At 41.3% G+C, this 22,608-nt stretch overlaps 1 protein-coding gene across 1 annotated transcript in view; it reads right to left on the minus strand.

The window, feature by feature from the left end:
- LOC124143186 (N-acetylated-alpha-linked acidic dipeptidase 2-like) overlaps nt 1-21,049 on the minus strand; it is a 36,462-nt gene extending 15,413 nt beyond the window's left edge. Inside the window, exons 1-9 of the mRNA XM_048386064.1 lie at nt 20,914-21,049; nt 20,199-20,424; nt 17,597-17,750; nt 16,340-16,471; nt 14,569-14,691; nt 13,595-13,772; nt 3,287-3,383; nt 3,064-3,150; nt 1,846-1,931 (exon numbers count right to left, since the gene is read on the minus strand). Of these exons, the coding sequence (XP_048242021.1) occupies nt 1,846-1,931; nt 3,064-3,150; nt 3,287-3,383; nt 13,595-13,772; nt 14,569-14,691; nt 16,340-16,471; nt 17,597-17,750; nt 20,199-20,422 (1,081 nt within the window). The 5' untranslated portion in view covers nt 20,423-20,424; nt 20,914-21,049. The remainder of the gene's footprint in view (nt 1-1,845; nt 1,932-3,063; nt 3,151-3,286; nt 3,384-13,594; nt 13,773-14,568; nt 14,692-16,339; nt 16,472-17,596; nt 17,751-20,198; nt 20,425-20,913) is intronic.
- Between the last annotated feature and the right edge of the window lie 1,559 nt (nt 21,050-22,608).

Below are 22,608 nucleotides of genomic sequence, written 5' to 3' on the forward strand. Positions count from 1 at the left end.
CACGGCTCTTAATGATTTCATTACTCTACACGATGCATATGCACGGCTCTTAATGCTTTCATTACTCTACACGATGCATATGCACGGCTCTTAATGCTTTCATTACTCTACACGATGCATATGCACGGCTCTTAATGATTTCTTTACTTTACACGATGCATATGCACGGCTCTTAATGATTTCATTACTCTACACGATGCATATGCACGGCTCTTAATGATTTCTTTACTCTACACGATGCATATGCACGGCTCTTAATGCTTTCATTACTCTACACGATGCATATGTACGGCTCTTAATGATTTCTTTACTCTACACGATGCATATGCACGGCTCTTAATGATTTCTTTACTTTACACGGTGCATATGCACGGCTCTTAATGCTTTCATTACTTTACACGGTGCATATGCACGGCTCTTAATGCTTTCTTTACTTTACACGGTGCATATGCACGGCTCTTAATGATTTCTTTACTTTACACGATGCATATGCACGGCTCTTAATGATTTCTTTACTTTACACGGTGCATATGCACGGCTCTTAATGCTTTCATTACTTTACACGGTGCATATGCACGGCCCTTAATGATTTCTTTACTTTACACGGTGCATATGCACGGCTCTTAATGCTTAAGGACGATTATGTTTCTTAGCTCGGACAATTAGAATAAAATAAATGTAGCGCTGATTCCCAACTTTGCATGAGTGAGTTAGTCTGGTTTAACGCAGTTTTTTTAGTATTCCAGTCATATAATGGCGTGTCAGCTTGATGTGGGAGGAAAGCCAAAAGTGATGCTGACGTCTACCACTTTGGTGAAACTTACAAGTTCGGCTATGGTGCTTCAAAACCCAGAAACATAGTCAGGGAGAATCTGGATTTGAACCCACGATCATAGGAGTTTGGCACACCTACGTGTCGCAACTATTCACGGCGAATTCCTGTGCCACCAGTGCTTCCAAATGTCACATGAGTAGGGTGACCGCCAGTTCCACAAAGTTCGTAGAGTCGTGTGACTGCCTTTCCCAGAATAAGTCTTAATGCAGATTGCTTTGGATCGCTGTGTTCTGTCTTTTACTGATCAACATATTTTGGAAGGTATGCTTGACTGGAAACAACTATCAGTTTAAGACGGGTCGGTGCATATTTCAAGATGTTCTGGACGCGATCATGGCGCCACCAGTGGCTAGTACAAGTTATGTCGCTTGTATGTCCCACCTATTGACCAATCAGATTCCACCTCTCATATCACTTGCATTTACATCAAACAAAATTGCGGCGCACAGTCAAGTGGAACCGATCGATAATCAAAATCTATATTGTAATAAACGAGTCTTGCTTTTCAAAGTGTATCAAATCCTGTGAGGACCTTGATTGAAAACATGAACAGATTTACAAAATATCTGTTGAGGCCTTGTTGGCGGTACACATGATTTGTAAATCCTGCAATCGACCGAAATCTTGACGCCAGTTTACGAACCGGATGTCGATTTCGTTAAGTGACTTTGATTGGACTATGCATAGACTCGTTAGTCCAGCCAACATTTAACTACATAATTCCAGCCTAGTTCGGTGAGGGTTGAAACTGGACTTTTATAAACAGTTAACTCCCTTGCCTCGGGAAGATGGGAACAAGGTTTAGTTTCTGTATTGAATAGGGCACCTTCTCTTTGACTTATCGCGAGGCAAAACACTCAAGATAAGTTTGGTTTTTAGATTTAGGAAAGCATATGGTTTCGTGTTCGGTGTTTCGCGAGCAACTTGATTTGAATCGGGAAAAGATAAGCCGCTGGAAATGTAGGTAAGGTTATGTGAATTTTAATTAGATTCAAAAGAACGATACTTACCGTTTTCTATTGTTCCCTTCATCTTGGCAAAGACGTTGTATATTGTGACAGTTTGAAGGTGATTCTGGACATCGAGTTTCACTTTCCTGAAAATAAGCTTGAAGTGGTACAGAGGGTTATGAAGTTTTCATAAACTTACTTCAGCAACAAAAAGAAATCAGGAAGAATTCATCAAATGTTAAGTACCTCAAAGCTAGAAACTAGAATACGTTTTCCAATACACGGACAGTCTCAGGATAATGTGTATTACACAGACTTATGAAAGTCTCAGAATAACGTGCGTTTCCACCAAGTCTTTTGGTGATGATGTGTGACGTACTTACCTGCCATCCTTCATAGTCCCTCCAGGTATGTAGGTGATGTTGTGTAATACACTTACTTGCCATCCTTCTAAGCCCTCCAAGTCTGTAGGTGATGTTGAGTAATACACTTACTTGCCATCCTTCATAGTCCCTCCAAGTCTGTAGGCGGTGTTGAGTGATACACTTATTTGCCATCCTTCATAGTCCCGCCAAGTTTGTAGGTGATGTTGAGTGATACACTTACTTACCATCCTTCATAGTCCCTCCAGGTATGTAGGTGATGTTGAGTGATACACTTACTTGCCATCCTTCATAGTCCCGCCAAGTCTGTAGGTGATGTTGAGTGATACACTTACTTACCATCCTTCATAGTCCCTCCAGGTATGTAGGTGATGTTGAGTGATACACTTACTTGCCATCCTTCATAGTCCCGCCAAGTCTGTGGGTGATGTTGAGTGATACACTTACTTACCATCCTTCATAGTCCCTCCAGGTATGTAGGTGATGTTGAGTGATACACTTACTTGCCATCCTTCATAGTCCCGCCAAGTCTGTGGGCGATGTTGAGTAATACACTTACTTGCCATCCTTCATAGTCCCGCCAAGTCTGTAGGTGATGTTGAGTGATACACTTACTTGCCATCCTTCATAGTCCCCCCAGGTATGTAGGAGATGTTGAGTGATACACTTACTTGCCATCCTTCATAGTCCCGCCAAGTCTGTGGGTGATGTTGAGTAATACACTTACTTGCCATCCTTCATAGTCCCGCCAAGTCTGTAGGTGATGTTGAGTGATACACTTACTTGCCATCCTTCATAGTCCCTCCAGGTATGTAGGAGATGTTGTGTTATACACTTACTTACCATCCTTCATAGTCCCTCCAGGTATGTGGGTGATGTTGAGTAATACACTTACTTGCCATCCTTCATAGTCCCGCCAAGTCTGTAGGTGATGTTGAGTCCTCCCTGCCAGTCTGGCGGAGCTGTATCTCCCTCCATCTCCCTTTCAGACAGAAGACATAACAAATCATGTATCAGTTGCCACTTGCATCAGCTGTTCGAATTGCTTTACGTCCCTTGAATGTTTGTCGTATACAACAGGTGTTTGTTCTACATGAAGAGACAGGTGAAACTTGTACCTGAGCAGCATGTAGGCGTCGCTGTAGCCGATGGGGTGGCAGGGGATTTGGGGCAGCTTCATCTTCAGCTCCTCGTCATTCAGCCGTGCCGTGTACCCTGCGGGAGAGGTCGTTAAATCCTTAACCGAGACTCATGCAATTTGATTTCTTTGCAAAGAACCAGGTGCAAACGGTAGGTTTTCCAAGAACAAACCTTTGAAAAAGATGTGTTATCAGATTAACGAAAACCATGACATTCAATTTAAGCTTTTGATTGTTAGCTAACTTCATAAGAGACTATTTTTGCGTTCAGCTATCCCTCTCCTCAACAACTTCTCCTCAAATCCCTGACATATTAAAGACTATAAATTCGATAAATACTACTCAACATATGCTAAGGATCAAAACGTTGATACTGATTCATGGTTAATAGTGTGTAATGAAACAATGCTGCCCATCAATCACATACATGTATATTTCGAGAGATAGGCCTTTAAGAAAATTGACACCCCGACAGATATTTTTCAAATACTGTATTTTCATGTTTTTAATCAAGGTGCTCACGTGATTTGATGCACTTCGCGAGGTAAAATCCGTTATATTACAGTATTTTTCTTGATCATCGATCAGATCGTCGAGACTGGGAGCTGCCATTTTGTTTGAAATATATGCAAGTGATATGAGAGGTGGAATCTGATTGGTCAATAGGAAGGGCATAGCAGGGACATAACTCGTAATAGCCACTGGTGGGCGCTACGACCGAGCCCAGAAATTCCAGCCTAGTTTTCAAGGGTGGAAACTGGACGTTTAGAGTCACATGTCACAATGGCTAAAGGATCGGGTGGTCAGGCTCACTGACTTGGTAGATGCATGTCACACTGCAAACACGAACACATCGTTTTTTTCCGTATATGTTCATTGGACGGAAAAACGACTAAAAATTCATTAAAATTGATTAATTGGTGAGCGTCTAGAAAGTGTGCAGAAAAGGGTCGAGTTTTTCAAGCATAAAATGGACGGAAAAACGATGCTTTTTGCTCCGCCTTGTACACCTGTTAATGGCCAATCAGCTGGCGCTGGTCCCCCGACGCACGTGATTCCTAAGGCTTCCTTTCGAAAGCTTTAAGTTTCGTATTTCTGGCATGCCTTGCTCTAGTATCTGTCGCGAGCAGTGCAGCAAGATTTGCTGATAAGCCAGTTTTAGGATATGTAACATGTTAATGGAATTCAGGCACGCGCCAAGAAGTCAAACCAAACAATGTTACCAAGTTTATTGTGGTAACATATCCCTCGGCTATGAACAGTTACCCCTATCGAATAATGGGTTGTGTTTCATTTGGTTATAATAATAACTAATTTTTTAATGTGAAGTTTACAAGATATACGGCTAGGACGAGAGGTTGGTCACATGACGTTCTTCACGTGACTGTATTCTTGAAATGGCGTAAACACTGACTACTTCCACATTCCTGGGGAAAACCCTTGGAATTCCCTGGTACGAATTCATACAGAAGCGTGGTTGCATGCCCGTTTAAGGATACCCTCGCTACAACCCATCCCAGAGAAAAAACAAACGAAAAAAACATCCAAACTATCGTAGTGACAATCTACAGCAATCTATGAATTTACCTTAGTATCTATTTGACACATCTTTACAATCACCTTTCAACGATCGGCCAATTGATCAGTGATGACAAAGGCTTGAAATAGCCACAGGTTAATTAACAACTTCGGAAATATCTTCCGTCACGTTTATCGTGTCGGCCATTTTGACGTATTGTACTTGATGTAGATGTATTACGACGCTCTGTCATTGTAATTGACTTACTGAGGTAATTCTCATCTAATGAGGATATTGTTTGGAATATATTTTTTGTAAACATACTAAAACACGGGGGGGGGGGGGGGGGGGGGGGGGGGGGGGGACTATTTTATTCCGGGATGGCCTATTAAAGTTAGCAGTAAGTCAAGGCACCATGCGTGTATATGATCTGTTATTATATGTGTTTAAATTACGGTTTGGGGCGTTAATAAAATACACTGACGCACTATTCAAATCAATTGGATAATTGAATATGCTTTCTTTTACATATTACATAACAGCACTGCACAACATTTGAACAGTTGCAGTAACACACTACGGTAATCGCATTAAACACCATTTTCAACTGTACAGTATTTCAGTATTTCAGTTATATCACGGTGTACAGACTGATGTGGGATAAAAATCCGAATTGGTTCAGGCCATCCAACGTGTGTTCGGGAAAAGGTGAGCGTATCCTGCTACACAAGTGGCACCCGTCACAAACACATGCAGGGACAAGTCAACTGTTCACCTGCACAAAGCACGGAAACACACAGTGATGCCCGTCCTCACTTTTACCGAGCATGTAAATTATATTGTCCGTCAAAAACATGGACGAGTATAAACAATATGTTCATTCACGTAATACATGTCAACATTTGACAAAATGTATTGACTCGGAGCATTATTGTTAATCACAGCGTATAGACTCGGCATGCAGTTGAACTCATCACCCATCCCATTATTGATAATCCTTCTTGAAGATCTATGAAATCAGAAGCTGCAACACTTTATCTTTTAATTGGCATGTCAGACTTCTATTTCATAACTCAGTTTTATTTGCACGGATCACGAAAGGGACATTGTCGCGTTGTCGCATTGTCGCATTGACGCCCTTACAAAAACTAGCAAAACGTGTCAAAATTAACAAAAGCGCGACAATTGGCCATTTGTCGCATTGTCGCGTGTTTGCATTATCGCTCTTTGAATAATCCTTTTCTTTATTTTACAAAAGGGCGACGATGCCGTAACGCGACATTTTCAAGGTCAAAATATGTCTCGTCGCATTGTCGCCCCATCACAAATGTGTATAAAAGGCGTAAAGTTTAGTTAATGTTACAGTTAGGAAGCGGTAGCCAAGTTACATCTGTCGTAGAAGTTCAGCCTTTATACATGTAAGTCTTGAAATGAAAACACAAGTCCGTCCGCGAGTCCATAACGTTTTATTGTGAGCTCTTCTCTAAAAGTGCTTAGTGTTCGACTTCCAGTTCCAAACACGTAGTACCTCATCAACAATCCACATACCTCTAGTGGAGTGGTCTTCCGGAAGATCTTACTCTTGACCGCATTAGACAACTGACGAGTGCACGCCTGACCTGTGACCTCGTTGCAACCCTCATGAGGTGTTTGCCGAAGGGGGAGGGGTAGGAAATGTGTGCTCCAGCCCAGCGCAGAGCTCGCGACACACTGTATACTGAATGTTGTATACAGTATATTGCAGTTATACTGCATGTGATACTTATAAGCGGAAATGTTACAACTTTCAAGATTCAAGATTCAATTTGCATTTATTTCATATACAACAGACCGCCGTCATATATCACTGGAATACTGCTGAGAGCGGCGTTAAAACAATTTGTTTTCATAATGGAGCGCTGCAGTCATATAAAATAGAACCGTAAACATATGTAGTACAAACTCACTCACTCTGTTTCGAATAATCAGCAGAAAATATATTATTAACCAGGTCTTTGGGAAGAGATATCAGATTTTTATAAGCAGTGACATAGGGATGATAACGGACCCCTCGCTGATTAGGTTCTTGTTTACTTAAGAGCAGAGTTGGCCATGTTAGATGATATAACCAAAATCCAGGAGCTCCGGCGGGGGGCAGTCTGGTCTTGTTAGTGTATGGTATGAGCTGTTGCGTTGACCCAAGAGAATAATGTAAAAAATGAGACCAACTCAAATCTATAACGATTGGGAAAGTCTAGATTTCCACAGCCCTAGCCTGAAATTAAGAATGGGTCTAGGCTCCATTTTAATTGTATTATGTTCATTTTGTAGACATGGATGGACCAACCAGGAGAGAAATTGATGGAATATTAATATCACATGTTACCACTGATCCAGTTAAATTCATCACACAATAATATATTAGTATTTGACATTACGGCATTTGATTATTAGGGCATGATCATGTACATGTTCACTGTAGTAATGTACACACCAGTCAACCTGATTATAATTTTTATTATAGTGTAGCGCGGCATCAACGATTACTTTATGATATCCTCACTTGTCATCGGTGTATTGACATCGAACAATGGACGAAAATTCGAAATTCTTATAAATAGCTTCAATAGGGACAGCGCCGGTGTCAGTACAATTTTCCTAGTTAAAAATATGTCTCTACAAAATATAATCTGAAGCAGACAAGAACAATATTTTTTTTATTAATGCTTACTTTCATGGATAGAATTGAGGCAATCTAGGCTTGCCAAATCGTTCTAGACTTGAGCTGGATTCCTTTTAAATTTATTTTCTATGGTCTGGGAGACGAACGGGCGTCAGTATCGCATGGAGAGCTGGGAAAGCCTGAATCAGTGTAATCGGATATGTTGTGGAGTTTCGGTTTGGGGCTGTTTGCTGAATAGAACAAGGGCTAACGAACAAGGGCACAATGTAGAGATTAAATCATTACCACCTCTCTTTATATCAGATATGTTATTGTGATTTGAAATCTCTTTTGGATAATTGCGAGTTATGTATACTCTGTATTCTTTCGTCATGGTAGCATATATTTTCTATGTTGCTTTTTGAATTATCCACAAATAATGATAACTACAATGTAAACCTCTCATTGGATATATACAATAATACTACTGAAGGGCATATCTGAAAAATGGGACTTATCGACAAATATTTCTTTCTTAAATACTACCCGCTACAGGCATTCTGATCATTATATTATACTTTGTACAGTTTAAAAGTCAAATAATGGCAAATTGTGTATCTTTCTACATTTTGAATTAATTATAATTTCTGCAATAAAACCTTAGCATCAGATAGTGATATAAACGAATATGATCTATACTGTGATAAATGAATTATCAATTTCGTATTATGAATTAGATAAACAGAAATATGATAGTAAAACAAATTATTTTAATCTGTTCGTGTGAGTAGGTAACGAGAGATCTAGGCAACTCATTAACGTAGCCATTTGTGAAAAATGAAATATTAAAGGTTTAGGGGTTTGAACATGTGCATTAAATGACAGGGAAGAAAGCAACGCAATAATTAAATTATGAATCAAATTATGTTATAAATATAACAGAATATATAGAATATATAAGTTTAATTTCTCATTGTTGGAAGGTGTTTAATAATATATTTTGTTTGTAAATAATCCAGTCTGGACCAGACAATCCAGTTATCATCACCAAGAGCACCGATCTACGCAATTGGGATACGATGACATGCATTAACCAAGTCAGCGAGCCTAACCACCCGATCATGTTAGTCGCCTTCGAACAAGCATGGGTTGTTGAAGGTCTATTCTAACCCGGATCTTCACGGGTAATGATTTGAATAATAAGGTACAATGAAATTCTGTATATGTCCATAATAAGTGTGTATAAGTAAATGGATAATATATCCATACACGCCAATTAAATGGCTGCATATGGTTCTTTGATGAACTCTTTTACAAGTCCATATTTCAAGACATGTATTTGATATTCATAATAAATCCACAAAAGATACACAATGGCGACAAAACGGTACCAGCACCACAGATATCTATATAATTACTTTTAAGTTAAATTATGTATCTAAATAGTAAATTAGAAGGGTTAAAAATATACACTTCCGACATTTTTCGGGGTTTTTTCGTTTGGAGAGAGGAGTAGTGACAGTAGTGACTGGTATCTGATGGGTGCAAACAGGTGTCGAGTGGCTGTCTCAGATGGCTCTAATTTCGTAGCTCTAAAGATCATGACGGCGATACAGACCGTGATGCAGTTTGTCTCACAGTCCCTGAACGACATTATTTCCCCTTCCGCCCAGGCCTTACTGCAATGCTATAGCCCCAAATGAAACAATCCTAGATGTTCAACGGGTTTAGGCTGAAATTTCCATCTCACTTGGGCTCCTTTTAAATTTAAATATAGTTTCTCGTTTTAACCAAAATAATGTATTTTCAGAGACTAAGCGTTTGTCTGACCGTGAAGTACAACTATCCAAAAGATCTATGTCTATATTTCTTCAGACAGCCTCTCCATGTTCCTATCTATATGTATCAAAAGACAAATGAATTAAATATTACAGCACTGGTGAATAGGTTTTATGCGCATGTAAGCGTCGATCTACAATATCCTTTGCGCAAAATACATATATACTGATGAATTAACGTAGTAATACTACGCAAATATATGCCCAGATGTATACATAAGTTTCATCTCGTGATCTTTATTCGTGCTTTTAGCTCTTTTTCTACATTAGATTATGGGGTGTTACATCACACCAGAAAGCCAGGTCCAAATTCATGTCATAATTTCATGGTCCGTCTTGTATGTTGGAAACCAATATCGCAACATGGCTGAATATTGCTAAACGTGGTATTTAACCGATTACTCAGATAATTATTCCATTTTCTTCGTGCACGTTCTACAATCATCTACGATCACTATCTATAAGGAGGTATATCTATATTCATCCAAATGTACATACATATATGTCCACATACATATGTATTAAGCAAGTCTTCCTTAAAAGATAAATGCTAAGCATTTCCTCTGTATGTATTTATATATGTAAAAATCGTTTTTATGACTACAGTGATTTTTGCGAGGCTACGCATTTGAGGCCAGGGTTCTTCTATACTCGCATTAATGTGCTGACTTATTATTGCGTTAATTTCATGATTTACAGTATTCATGAAGAACATTTCACGTGGGACCAACAGAGGGAAATATGACTATCGACTATTTTTTTATATTTAGCTAGCTCAAACGATCTATTGGTTTGATTTATTGTTATGGTATCCACAAAATAAGTAGGATCCGTTTTTTCCGTTTTTGTTGTTCTTTGTGTAACGCCGCACGTAGCAATATTCCAGTTATATGACGGTTGTCTGTAAAAAATCGAGTCTGGACCAGACAATCCAGTGATTGATATCACGACCACCGATCCACGCAGTTGAGATACGATGACATGCATCAACCAAGTCAGCGAGCCTGACCACCCGATCCCTTTAGTCGCCTCTAACGACAAGCATAGTCGCCTATAAGGGCAAGCATGGGTTGCTGTAAATCTATTCTTAACCGGATCTTCAAAGGTCAAGTGGGATTCAACTGATATGTTAAGATGAAATAAAACTGAATTATATGTGCTGTTTACATATCAAAGTTTGCCAAATTGTTACAAAATGTTTGGCCACAGCAAGGCTACGTATTCACAACTTATTGTGGTAGGCACAGTATAACTCATGAGTCTGGACCGAGGGAGGGCCGTATTCCTCCTTGTGGGTCACCTGCTTGGCAATATGGGACGGGAAAACTGCAGGGGGTGAGGGCAGTTAAGTTGATGGTATAGACAGATAACAGATATAATTTTACAAATGTGAAACCTCATTCCACAAAAGGAAAAGACGAAAGCTGAAACTTGGTGAGATTTACAGAACAAAGGCAGTTATTTCTAGTTTCTTACTGACTCTCGAGGATACACTTAATAAAAATTCGTGTGTGCGACACGGCCACCAGTCACTCAATTTGCGTCACAATCTTTCTGTCTTCTTTCATTTGTCATCTGAAATACCATCCCTTCGTGACCTTGTGCTTCCTGCTCAAGTTACCAAACACATCCTGTTTACGTACACATGCAAGATATATATTACGCCGCGGAGAGCCTACGATTATACGTTGATACGTCTAACTGCTGGCCTGGTACGCAATGTCATATTTCTTATCGCCAGGGATCACAGGTGTGATACCAGTCTCCCTCAAGGAGACGTCTGATTAAACTCTTTGCTTCGTCAATGCTTCGTCTAGCCCAAACCGGTAACTGCTACTACTAGCAACGATACAGTGGCGTACAAAGACTTACAATGAGTCACGCATCCGTCACTCGATTTCCATTTTGACTGATTGTTTGACTGATAGATTGATAGATTGATACATTGTGTGAGTGAGTGAGTGAGTGAGTGAGTGAGTGAGTGCCTTTTTCACTGGTATGTACGGATCTGGGTACGGGTCACCGGCTTAGCTTCACCGATCTAGATATATCTATGCAGGAATAGGTCATTCATGCGGATAGCGTAATCTCGATTAATGTATTCAGGAACCTTTCGTGAACAACATTTATTGAAAATGCTACCGAAGAATCAAACAACTTTAAAATTTGGCTTCTGTGGTGGAATCATTCTAATATTTCACATAACCGTTAACGTACTTCTTGAATGTTGTCACGCCATTCATTCAGACAGATCTCGAAGATATGTTAATATCTATGCGAGGACAGCGGATTAGATATCGCGAGGCCGGTTCACAATCCGTAAAAGCCTGTGATATGCCATGAATAGCCCATTGCATCTTCTGTACAAAGACTTTCTTTTGTACGTGTTGTCACAGAGCCACAAACTTAGGTCAATGGATCAGATAAAAGCAGGACTGCTGGAATCGGTTGAGGTGAACTTCCCACGACATAAACTCCTACTTGACAACCGCTTTAAGAAAGTGCCGCCATTCATGTACACAGCCCTGTGGATGAATGAACGACCTAGCGAGGCCAGTAGCGCCACATATATATATATATATATATATATATATATATATATATATATATATATATATATATACAAAAATGAGGTAAATGTTCACTCGGTGTACATGTAATATATAATAAAATAATAAAGTCCACGTTAGCCCATCATCTTCTTTATATCAGTTTCATACATAGTACTTTCGCTGTCTTCACTGAAGAGCTGCCATGAGACAGCGAAAGTACTATGTATGAAACTGATATAAAGAAGGTGATGGACTAACGTGGACATTATTATTTTATTATATATATATATATATAATAGGATGACATAAATAGAACAGTGAGTAGTACGTCCAGATTAGTGTATAGGCGCGCAACATTTAAAAGTAGATGAAAGAACACAATCGTCCGGAATACAATGTATAATTCTGGTGCACTTCCATGTGACTATATAGCATACAATAAGCTATCGGGTCCCGTTTGGGTCGGTTTGGGTGGCAGCTTAGATATCCATAGAGTAGGTTCATCTCGGAATCTCCCATATAACTGGGGCTCCTCTTCAATTTAAATGGAGTTACTTGTTTCTTTCAAAACTATACAGTTTTAGAGACTAAGCATTAGTCTGAATAGATATCACCAGTTTGGAATTTGAAAAACTAATCTGTTTACAGTAACAGAACACTGTTTAAGTGTCATGTACAATTGAGAAAGTGGAATCCCGCCAATTAGGCGGACGAACCTTAAAACTATTAATAAACATTAAAATAAGCAATATCGGGAAAATGTATATGCATATACTATCTGGCAATAAACACAAAGATCACCTTCTACAAAAATAAATTTTAAAAGCCGGTTGATATTCTTGTTGCGTATTTGACGAGTATATAACTTTCGAAAGTATAAATCCTTTTCCTATACTCAGACGTTCCTGAGCCTCGCGCTTTCCTAATTATTTTGACTAAAATTATTACCGTTATCATTGTATTTGTTAATGGGAAATACGCGCCGATCAAGTACGTGCCATAAATTAAAGCGACATTGTACGATTCCGAACTCATCACGAGACTGTGTTTATGAATCACTGTCAAATAGTGGTGACATATAGTGGAAACAATACGCAAACGCGCATGCACAGAACGGAAAATTTGGACAAGGCATTAAGCAATCCGCATGCGCAGAACGATTGATTTCAGTACTTCCGCTAAGCGCTTCGAGTACAGCGTCAAACTCGGGCCTGTAATCTAACACACGAGAACTGACCAATGAAATCTGAGAAGTAGGAATACCGGAAGACGCTGTTGCTTGATTGACAATGCCAGTCAAGAAAGGGAGGAGCTTGATGATATCGTTCTCTCCCAGTAAATTCCGATGTCAAATAACGACGTTATTTGGACGGAAAAACGATGGTTTGAAAGCGTCCAAATAACGTCGTTTTTCCGTCCAATGACCATATACGGAAAAAACCCGACGTTTTCGTGTTTGAAATGTGTCATCGAAACCCAGTTTGCATAGATCGATACTCCTGATATCAAACACTGGATTGTCTGGTCCAGACTCGATTATTTACAGACTGCTGGAATATAACTGGAATGTTGCTCAGTGCGGCGTTAAACAACAAACAAACAAACAAACAAACACACACACACACACACACACACACACACACACACACACACACACACACACACACACACACACACACACACACACACACGTATCCTACCGGTGCAAGGCTTCAATTAAACTTTAAGAAGACGTACATGTGGCTGGATATCCTGGTGTAGCCTGGTCGCCTTTAATCATGACAATGTTCCCCCTTTGAACCCCTGTAGGGGGAAGCCACATGCTCTCAGGATAGAAGTTGTCTCCCTTGGCGTAATCACCCGGATCCATGAAGAGGATGATTCCAACGGCGCCATATTGATGAGCGAAGTTGACCTGACAAAACATGTAGTGCATTTAAACATGTCTTTTCTGTAAAGGAACAGTGCGAATGAGTTATTTCACTCACTCACTCTGGTAATCATGGTCTGTGATAAAGGTCTTCCTTTTACCCGAGAGTTTGCCTCGGGTTTTTCTGTAGTTGTGTGTGTTGTCTCCCTCAACAGCCTGTACAGGTACACTCACTCAGGCACGCACTCACTCACTCACTCACTCACTCACTCACTCACTCACTCACTCACTCAGGCACGCACGCACGCACGCACGCACTCACTCACTCACTCACTCACTCACTCACTCACTCACTCACTCACTCACGCACTCACTCACTCACTCAGGCACGCACGCACGCACGCACGCACTCACACACTCACTCACTCACTCACTCACTCACTCACTCACTCACTCACCCACCCACTCACTCACTCACCTGTACAGGTATCTTGTCCCACCGCAAGGCACCGCAATTCGCAGTGCAAAGTTATGTTCGTTAGGCGAGTCAGAACGATGACTGTGGGTTCGAATCCTCGATTCGCCTCGAATATCATTCTTGGTTTGTTAGCATCAAAGCTGTTCTGGACCTATGTCACTTCAAGCTTTCCTCCCACATTGGTGAGAGAGTATGATTTTACGTCGCTTTCATAACTATGAGAAATACGTTTCACACATTGTAACCATGTTAGGGATGGAACCCGAGCCCTGTCCGACGTTAATCTGTCACGAATTTGTGTAACTGATTAAAAGCGGGTTACGCCCAGCTCACTCGCGCCAACGATACTCATTAGAATCGTACCTTATTTCCTCGAAATATCCTTCCGTACCGGGCAATGACGATCTTCCCCGAAACATTCAGACCTTGTCGTGTGAGGTTCTCAAAGTCGACATCTCGGGCGTAGTTGGCATATACAAGTTCTGCCTGAAGGACACAGTATTACAGTATTAATATGATGACTCTTCGTTAGGTAAGTTGTGCACTTAGATGATGGAGTACAAGGTGAGGAGAAGATATATGGAAGAACAACTTCTTTACAGCAATGAACTTCGTGACACTTGGGGTGATTTAGCTCGGTGGTAAAGTGTTGTTTGGTAGAACAGATGATGTGAATTGAATCATGTCACACAGTACAACCGCTCCCCCAGAACAGCTGGTGCATCAGATAATGCATCACGAGGAAAACAGAGAAACCCCCCCCTCCCCCCCCCCCCGAAAAAAACCAAACAAACACCCCCTACTAAATCAGCAGCCCTTCTTTAAATGAGCCATAAAATCCGGAGACTATTGTAGAAACAAACCAGCACTGATGTACTTTTCAAGATTTCAAAAGAAATAATACATTAAGTATTCAAAACACCATCAAAGCCACTGGAAAACAGCCATCCAACCAACCGGAAGAACCCTATGCATCGGGACCATTGTGCGACATTTCGTATAATCATGGACATGCTTATATTGGTGAATCATCTAGGCCCCTAAAAACCCGAATTAAAGATGGTGAGTACTCAGATTCCATAGTCGACTATAGTCAGCTTCTCCAGACCTTATCCGTGACAACCCCGTTACAACCAACCGCAAAAACTTCAAAATCACAATACTCCAACCAACAAACTACCCACCGTGACCAAGGCTATTACATACCCCCTGCTTACCATGCATTCATCGTAATCCTCCTGTCAACACTACTGGCTTCACCTGTTGGGATTGTTTACATTATGTGCACATAACAGGCTTCTCTGCTCCATCGAAACCTAACCCAATCTACTCCACTGTATGAACTCTACCTCCTACTTGTTTGTACGCATATGATCCATACTCTGTACAGCACTTGCTTGATAACCGTGTTAGAACCTGCACAGAAAAGTCGTCTAAAATGTGAGAAAGGAGTTGCTCAGCCATATATCTCTTCCTTGCTTCCACCCAACAGCTGAGGTTAATCGAATATATTTAAATTGACATGGAAGACAATTTATTTCGTGACAAAACTCAACATCACACATCGCTGAGTTGGTAAGCGAGCGAATGGACCTTTATGAATTCTTTTGTTACCTCTGACCATTCTGAGTGTCCAACACCAAATCAGAATCAGTTGTCCAGCCAGCGCACAGTGTGAAAACCTGGCAGATGTAATTTGACGATATTGTATAAGATAAAGCTGTTTTTTAAATGTACATCCATCCAGTAATGTACTGGACCATGTTTTTCAATATTTAGTCTTGTATTTTTAAAATGATGACTTAGGCTGAATGTGACTGAAGACATTTTCAAGTAGGTGGCATTTGGTTCGGAATTTAGGTTGGTGTGTTCCGCTTTTTGAACTGGGAAAAGGAGCTGGCTAAGCTAGCCAAACTTTCTGATTTATTACTGTTTGATGGCCAGGCTGTGCATACGTGTGTATGTAATTCCTGGGTGATTTAACAAAAATGCAACGTTACTTTAGAATTCTATAGAAAACAATTGGTTCTATGTAACCTTGAGATTACCTCTGAAAGTGAGATAACTTTGCGGGAACGTTATTCCTGCATTTAACAATATATCGCCATACGGCTTTACGACATGTTTGTGTCACCTCCGGTTGTCCGCTCGGGGAGAAGGCGTTGTATGGTTGAACTGCTTCCGGGTGTGTCTCCTCGTCGTAGAAGGCGATCTCTCTCGGCGTTGACTGGAACAACACACTGCTGTCTGATGCAATAAGGCTTGCCTGAAAGCAGTCGGAAGTAGACATATTGTCCTTACAACATGCATGATTTTCAGGGCATCCCTTCTCATGGCACCCTCGAACATCCGGGGTAGAATAGGTCTACAGCAACCCATGATTGCAATACAAGGCGACTATGCTTGTCGTAAGAGGCGACTAACGGGATCGGATGGTCGGGCTCGCTGACTTGGTTGACGCCTTTCATCGTATCCCAATTGCGTGGATCGATGCTCATGATATTAATCACTGGATTGTCTGGTCCAGGCTCGAATATTTACAGACTGCCGTCATATAGCTGAAATATTGTTGAGTGCGGCGTTAAACAACAAACAACCAAACAACCATTCACATGGTCTGATCCCAATATGAAGGAGCGAGTCTCTGCAGTCTTCTGCCTTACCTTTGTCTAGACATTTAACACCTTGGTGAAAACTTATTCACTACCTCTGTGTAACGACAGTAATCGTAAAATGCTAAATTGGCATACACCACAAAAAATGAACAAGTAGTGTTTGTTGTTTAACGTGAGTGAGTGAGGTTTTACGCCGCTTTTAGCAATATTCCAGCAATATCACGGCGGGGGACACCAGAAATGGGCTTCACACATTGTACCCATGTCGGGAATCGAACCCGGGTTTTCGGCGTGACGAGCGAACGCTTTAACCACTAGGCTACCCGACCGCCCCTGGTTGTTTAACGCCGCACTCAGCTGAATATCAGCTGAATATATCAGCTGAATGACGGCGGTCTGTAAATAATCGAGTCTCGATCAGACAATCCAGAGATTAACATATGAGCATCGATCCTGTCAAATTGGGATACGATGACATGTATTAACCAAGTCAGCGAGCCTGACCACCCAATCACGTTAGTCGCTTTCTACGACAAGCATAGTCGCCTTGAACAAGGAGTGCAAGACACTGTTATGATGTTATTTAACGTACGTGAATTAAAAAAGCCGAGGTTAGTCCCCTTTAAAACGGATAAAAGAAGGTCCCTTTATCTATTCTAACTCTGAGTCAAAGGGAATATTGTACTATCTATGGTTTTATCAAGATGTATCGCTGGATGTGAATTTTTTTATAAATATATCGAAGATGTTCCATAACATATGTAACGTAGACTTACCGTGTTGTTGTGATTGTCATCCGGGTATGACAGGAGTACGTTATACGGCACCATATGAACGTCATATCCTTGTTCGAGCCACTGATCCCTGACGTACTCTGCCGTACGGAAATTACCCGGCATGCCAGCCAGATGTGGCCTCTCTGTCAGCTTCCTTCAGGTAAAAGATGGCGAAAAAAATAACAAGGCTTACACTGTCTCATTCACAGAAGATAATCGTAAAGTTAAAGCATCTTTTACTTTAAATAAGGCCTGATTGTAAATACACCTTTAAGAAAACAATATCACTGTCCAGTCTTCTAATTAACACATTTTAATGTGTTCCCTCCGATAGTGCGTGAAAACAGGTGAAGTGATGTGAGATGGGGTTTAACGTCGCATCCAAGATTATTGCACTTATAGAGCGACATGCAGGCACGTGTGTGTATGTGGCTGCTTGTACTAGTCCGGACGGATGCCGATTTTATAGTGCCAGCCTATTGAGATACCATAACATTCACTTAGTCGTTCAGATAAAAAAGAAACACACAGGTAGATGTTTAGTAAATTTACTGTACCTAATAAAGTCGATATATTTAATTTAATATCATAGATACAAATATGAAATTTTGGAACTCGATAGTCACATGTTGATTTGGTACAAAAGCATTGACAACCGTTCATTGTCATGTCACATAAGGCCACAAGGTTGCGCTGAACTCAGTATCTCGTGTGACCGCCCCGGGCAGCAATCACGGCTCTGCATCTCCCCGGCACTGACTGGATAAGTGTACGAATTCTGTCCAGCGGAATTCTGCGCCATTCTGCTTGTAACGCGTTGGACAGTTGTGTGAATGCCCGCGGCGTGTTCTGGCGTAGACGTATGCGTCGATAGAGTTCAACCCAGAGGTGTTCGATTGGCTTGAGATCTGGAGGTCTCGACGGCCAGGGCAAGACGTTGATGTTGGCATTATGAGGTAGTCTACCGTGAAACGAACTGTGTGCGGTGGAGCGTTGTCCTGTGAAACAGGTCCCTCCTCAACCAAGTCAGAACTGGTGATGTAGGAGATTCCATCTCGCCGGTGAAGAAGAAATCGTGATTTATCGCTAAACCATACTCGTCTCCAGTTTCCCAAATTCCAAGGCTGTAAGGTATGGCACCAACGCAAGCATCGCTGTCCATGGATCTGTTTCAAAACAGGGACGATAACTGGTCTTCTGGGTCGGATTCCAGCCTCGCGAAGATCGTTCCTGACAGTCTGGTCAGATATCCTCCTCAAATCAGGGATCCGTCCTACAGTCTCCATAGCTGTGACATTGCGATGACGTAGGTGGAATCGTCGAATGTATAGTTCCTGTGCAGGGGTGGTAACTCTTGGACGGCCGGTTCTCGGACGGTCTGCAGTGGAATTGAACTGTGTGTATCGGTCACAAAGACGGCAAATGGTGCTGTGGTGGACGTTGAAGCGGCGTGCAACAGAAGACGGCGATTCCCCTCTTTGGATACGTCCTATGGCGATGTTGCGATCGGCAGTGCTGAGTCTCGGCATTTTCGAACTTGAAAAATGTTGACAATTGAATGACAAATTATTGGCTTATGCTTGCCTTTTTATAGCCACTACCATGAGTAACGAATGTCATAACTTGCACGTGCATTTTGCTTTACTGTTTTCCTCCATGACATTTTTGAACAAGTGTGAAAACAATGCCGTTTAAGACATTGAAAATCGACAATGGCTGCATTTTGAGGCACCGTTTGTCGAATATCAGGCCACCAACATTTTGCCAATAACATATATCCAATTTATATACCAGATTTTTGTGTAGTCGGGTTCAATGAACTACATACTACCTGTGCGTTTCTTTTTTGAAGAGTGTATGTTCGTTATATCCAAGAATAATCAGGTGACTTTAATAATGTTCAGTCAATGGTTAGATGATTGTTATGATGATTATGATGCTTACCACTAATATATACTTATAATAATACATTCTTAATTGCTAGTCGATGATCATATATAAATCGCAATAACCGACGATAAACTATATGACAATGACTACATGATACATTGAACGGTAACTTTGGGTGATAGTGTAGCTGAGTGGATAAAGCGTTCCCCAACAACTCGGGTACAGTCACACACAGAAGGATCATGGCTGTAGTAGATTCATCGTGTTTTACATCACGCAAACATACATCTGAGATTCTTGAAGACCCGGGTTAGAACAGGTCTTCAGCAACCCATGCTTGCCGAAAGAGGCGACAATGCTTATCGTAATAGGCGACTTACGGGATCGGATGATCAAGATCGCTGACTTGGTTGATGCATGTCATCGTATCTCATTTGCGTAGGTCGATGCTCATGATGTCAATCACTGGATTGTCTGGTCCAGATTCGATTATTTACAGACCGCCGTCATATAGCTGGAATATTGCTGAGTGCGGCGTTAAACAACTAACAAACAAACAAAACTTTGAGGAATTCACAACAATCACTATGACGAGGTATGCAATCAACCTGAATCCAGTTACTGGAATTATTTACAGACCGCCGTCATACTGCTGTAATATAGATGGGTGCGGCGTTAAATAACAAACACACATCTGAATGTAACTCCTCACCGGAGATGTCTGTCGATGTTTGCAGGGTCGATGTCTCTGATGAGTCTCTCACTGACACCAGCGTCAGCAGCACGCACAAGTTTAAGTAGCATCCCATCCGACTCCGGTCCATGTTCAGTCGCAGTTGTCGCCGGAGCATATAGCCCAATGAGTAGGCCAGAGACAAACGCCACCACCCCTGCCACCGCGGCCAAAAGAACCCAACGTCTTCCCACAGCCTGCATGGCTGATTAATGGAAAGGTTACAGAAAATATCACATGATTCATGGTTCAACAATCATCAGAGAGTGGTACAAAATTAATATATGAGATACACTGCCCCCATAACACAAACAAAAGCGATAAACACTTTCCACGTTCATAAATAATATCGATTGTACGACCCCGATCATGTCATGAGCATGTCTTTATGAAACAGAGGCGGTCGGGTAGCCTAGTGGTTAAAGCGTTCGCTCTTCACGCCGAAGACCCGGGTTCGATTCCCGACATGGGTACAATGTGTGAAGCCCATTTCTGGTGTCCCCCGCCGTGATATTGCTGGAATATTGCTAAAAGCGGCGTAAAACCATACTCACTCACTCACTTTATGAAACACTGTCAAATAAAGATGATACCAGGTTTTCTCAAAGCTATTTGCAATTATTAGTCAAGGTGATGAACGATGAAATGGAAAACAGTCCTGAATATATGTGACAACGAGAAGAAAAAGACCTACTGTGGTATTTGGCGGAGACTCTCGATATGATATGAAGCAGTGTTCAACAGCGATGTCGGTGAAACTGGTTTGTTTGCATCAGCGTTATGCTAACACATCTCTATGTACACTAACGTACAGACAGTTTGATGTCAAACAACGCATGCATAAGAAGGGTCTCAATGAGACGGACAATACAGCAGCTTTGAATCGGGACGTGCAGATACATATGATCCAGTAACCAGATGCTCTCCAAACACTGGACTACATATTGTTGTAGGCAGTCCCTGATGGGGGCACGGGTGGCCCAGTCGTCTAAGGCGCCGCGATTCTCTGCGCAGAGTTGCGTCCCATGGGCACGCCAGAACCATATGATTGTGGGTTCGAATCCCGGTTCGATTATGTTTCTAGGTTTGTCATACCCGTGATCGTGGGTTTCACCGAAGTGGTAAACGTCTGATACCTGCATCATCTAGGGCTGTCCTCCCACATTAAGCTGACACGCCGCGATATAACTGGAATACTTTTAAAAGCGGCGTTAAATCCAACTCACTCACTCACTCAGTACCTGAGTTGCAGGGTAAACATGCTTTGTTGAAATGTATTTGTTGATTATTTAACATTTGTGTTCTGTGCCTCTAAACTTAAGGACCTAACTCCAATGCTGTAATGAAACTATTTGGACGAGTAAAGGAATAAGTACACTTTAATTATTACAACACGGCCCATTTTAATTCTGGAAACCCAATAGTCCAAAAACTCTACGGTCTTTGCCCAGTCTCGATCAAAGGTATTTACAAAATTAAAAATGCTGTTTTTTATGGGAACATACTAAGGAAGTAAAAATGAAAAAAACATGTTCAAAAACTCAATATTTACACGATGTCGCCCACGGGCGGGAATATTTTCATTTACGTTAAACACATGTTCCTACAAGTTCCATGACACATGATGTAAATCATTTTAACTTCATTCAACTATCTTATAGGGTTATTGAAATAACGCCCTGGACGAGAACGTTTGTCCCATGGGCGAGAATATTTTCATTTGCTCAACAGTTTTAGTTTCGCAAATACATAAAGGTGTGTCTACAAACATGCCACATGATTCAACTCATTCTAACTTTTATTGAAATATTTCGCCCAGTCCCTTTGAAGCAGTAACTAACTGTGTGCAAAGTAAACTGACGTCCAAAAGAAACTTTACCAGAGTTTGAAATCACTCCTGCTCAAAAACAACAAAACATACATGCATGAACTAAAGTGTATTGAGAAGATCATTATATCAACATAATCAACACTGAAAATAACAATCATACCGCGACCGAGAATGACGTCAGAGCCCCCCAAAGTTGGGTGTGGTACAAAACTCGAGCTTTACATAAACAATCGCTCAAGTCATTAGTGGGGCGGTCGGGTAGCCTAGTGGTTAAAGCGTTAGCTCGTCACGCCGAAGACCCGGGTTCGATTCCCGACATGGGTACAATGTGTGAAGCCCATTTCTGGTGTCCCCCGCCGTGATATTCCTGGAATATTGCTAAAAGCGGCGTAAAACCTACTCACTCACTCACTCAAGTCATTAGTAGCCTGTGTGACCACCAAATGCCTCAATACACGCAAAAACTCTTCGACGCACAGAAAAAGTCAGCCATTCGTCTTGGAGGGCCAAGATCAGTCCTTTCCGGTTGGCTTGAGAGTGTGGTCGTTGTCGAACACG

The sequence above is a fragment of the Haliotis rufescens genome, unplaced genomic scaffold, assembly GCF_023055435.1.
Source record: "Haliotis rufescens isolate VD_foot unplaced genomic scaffold, xgHalRufe1.0.p SCAF_6, whole genome shotgun sequence".
NCBI lineage: Eukaryota > Metazoa > Mollusca > Gastropoda > Lepetellida > Haliotidae > Haliotis > Haliotis rufescens.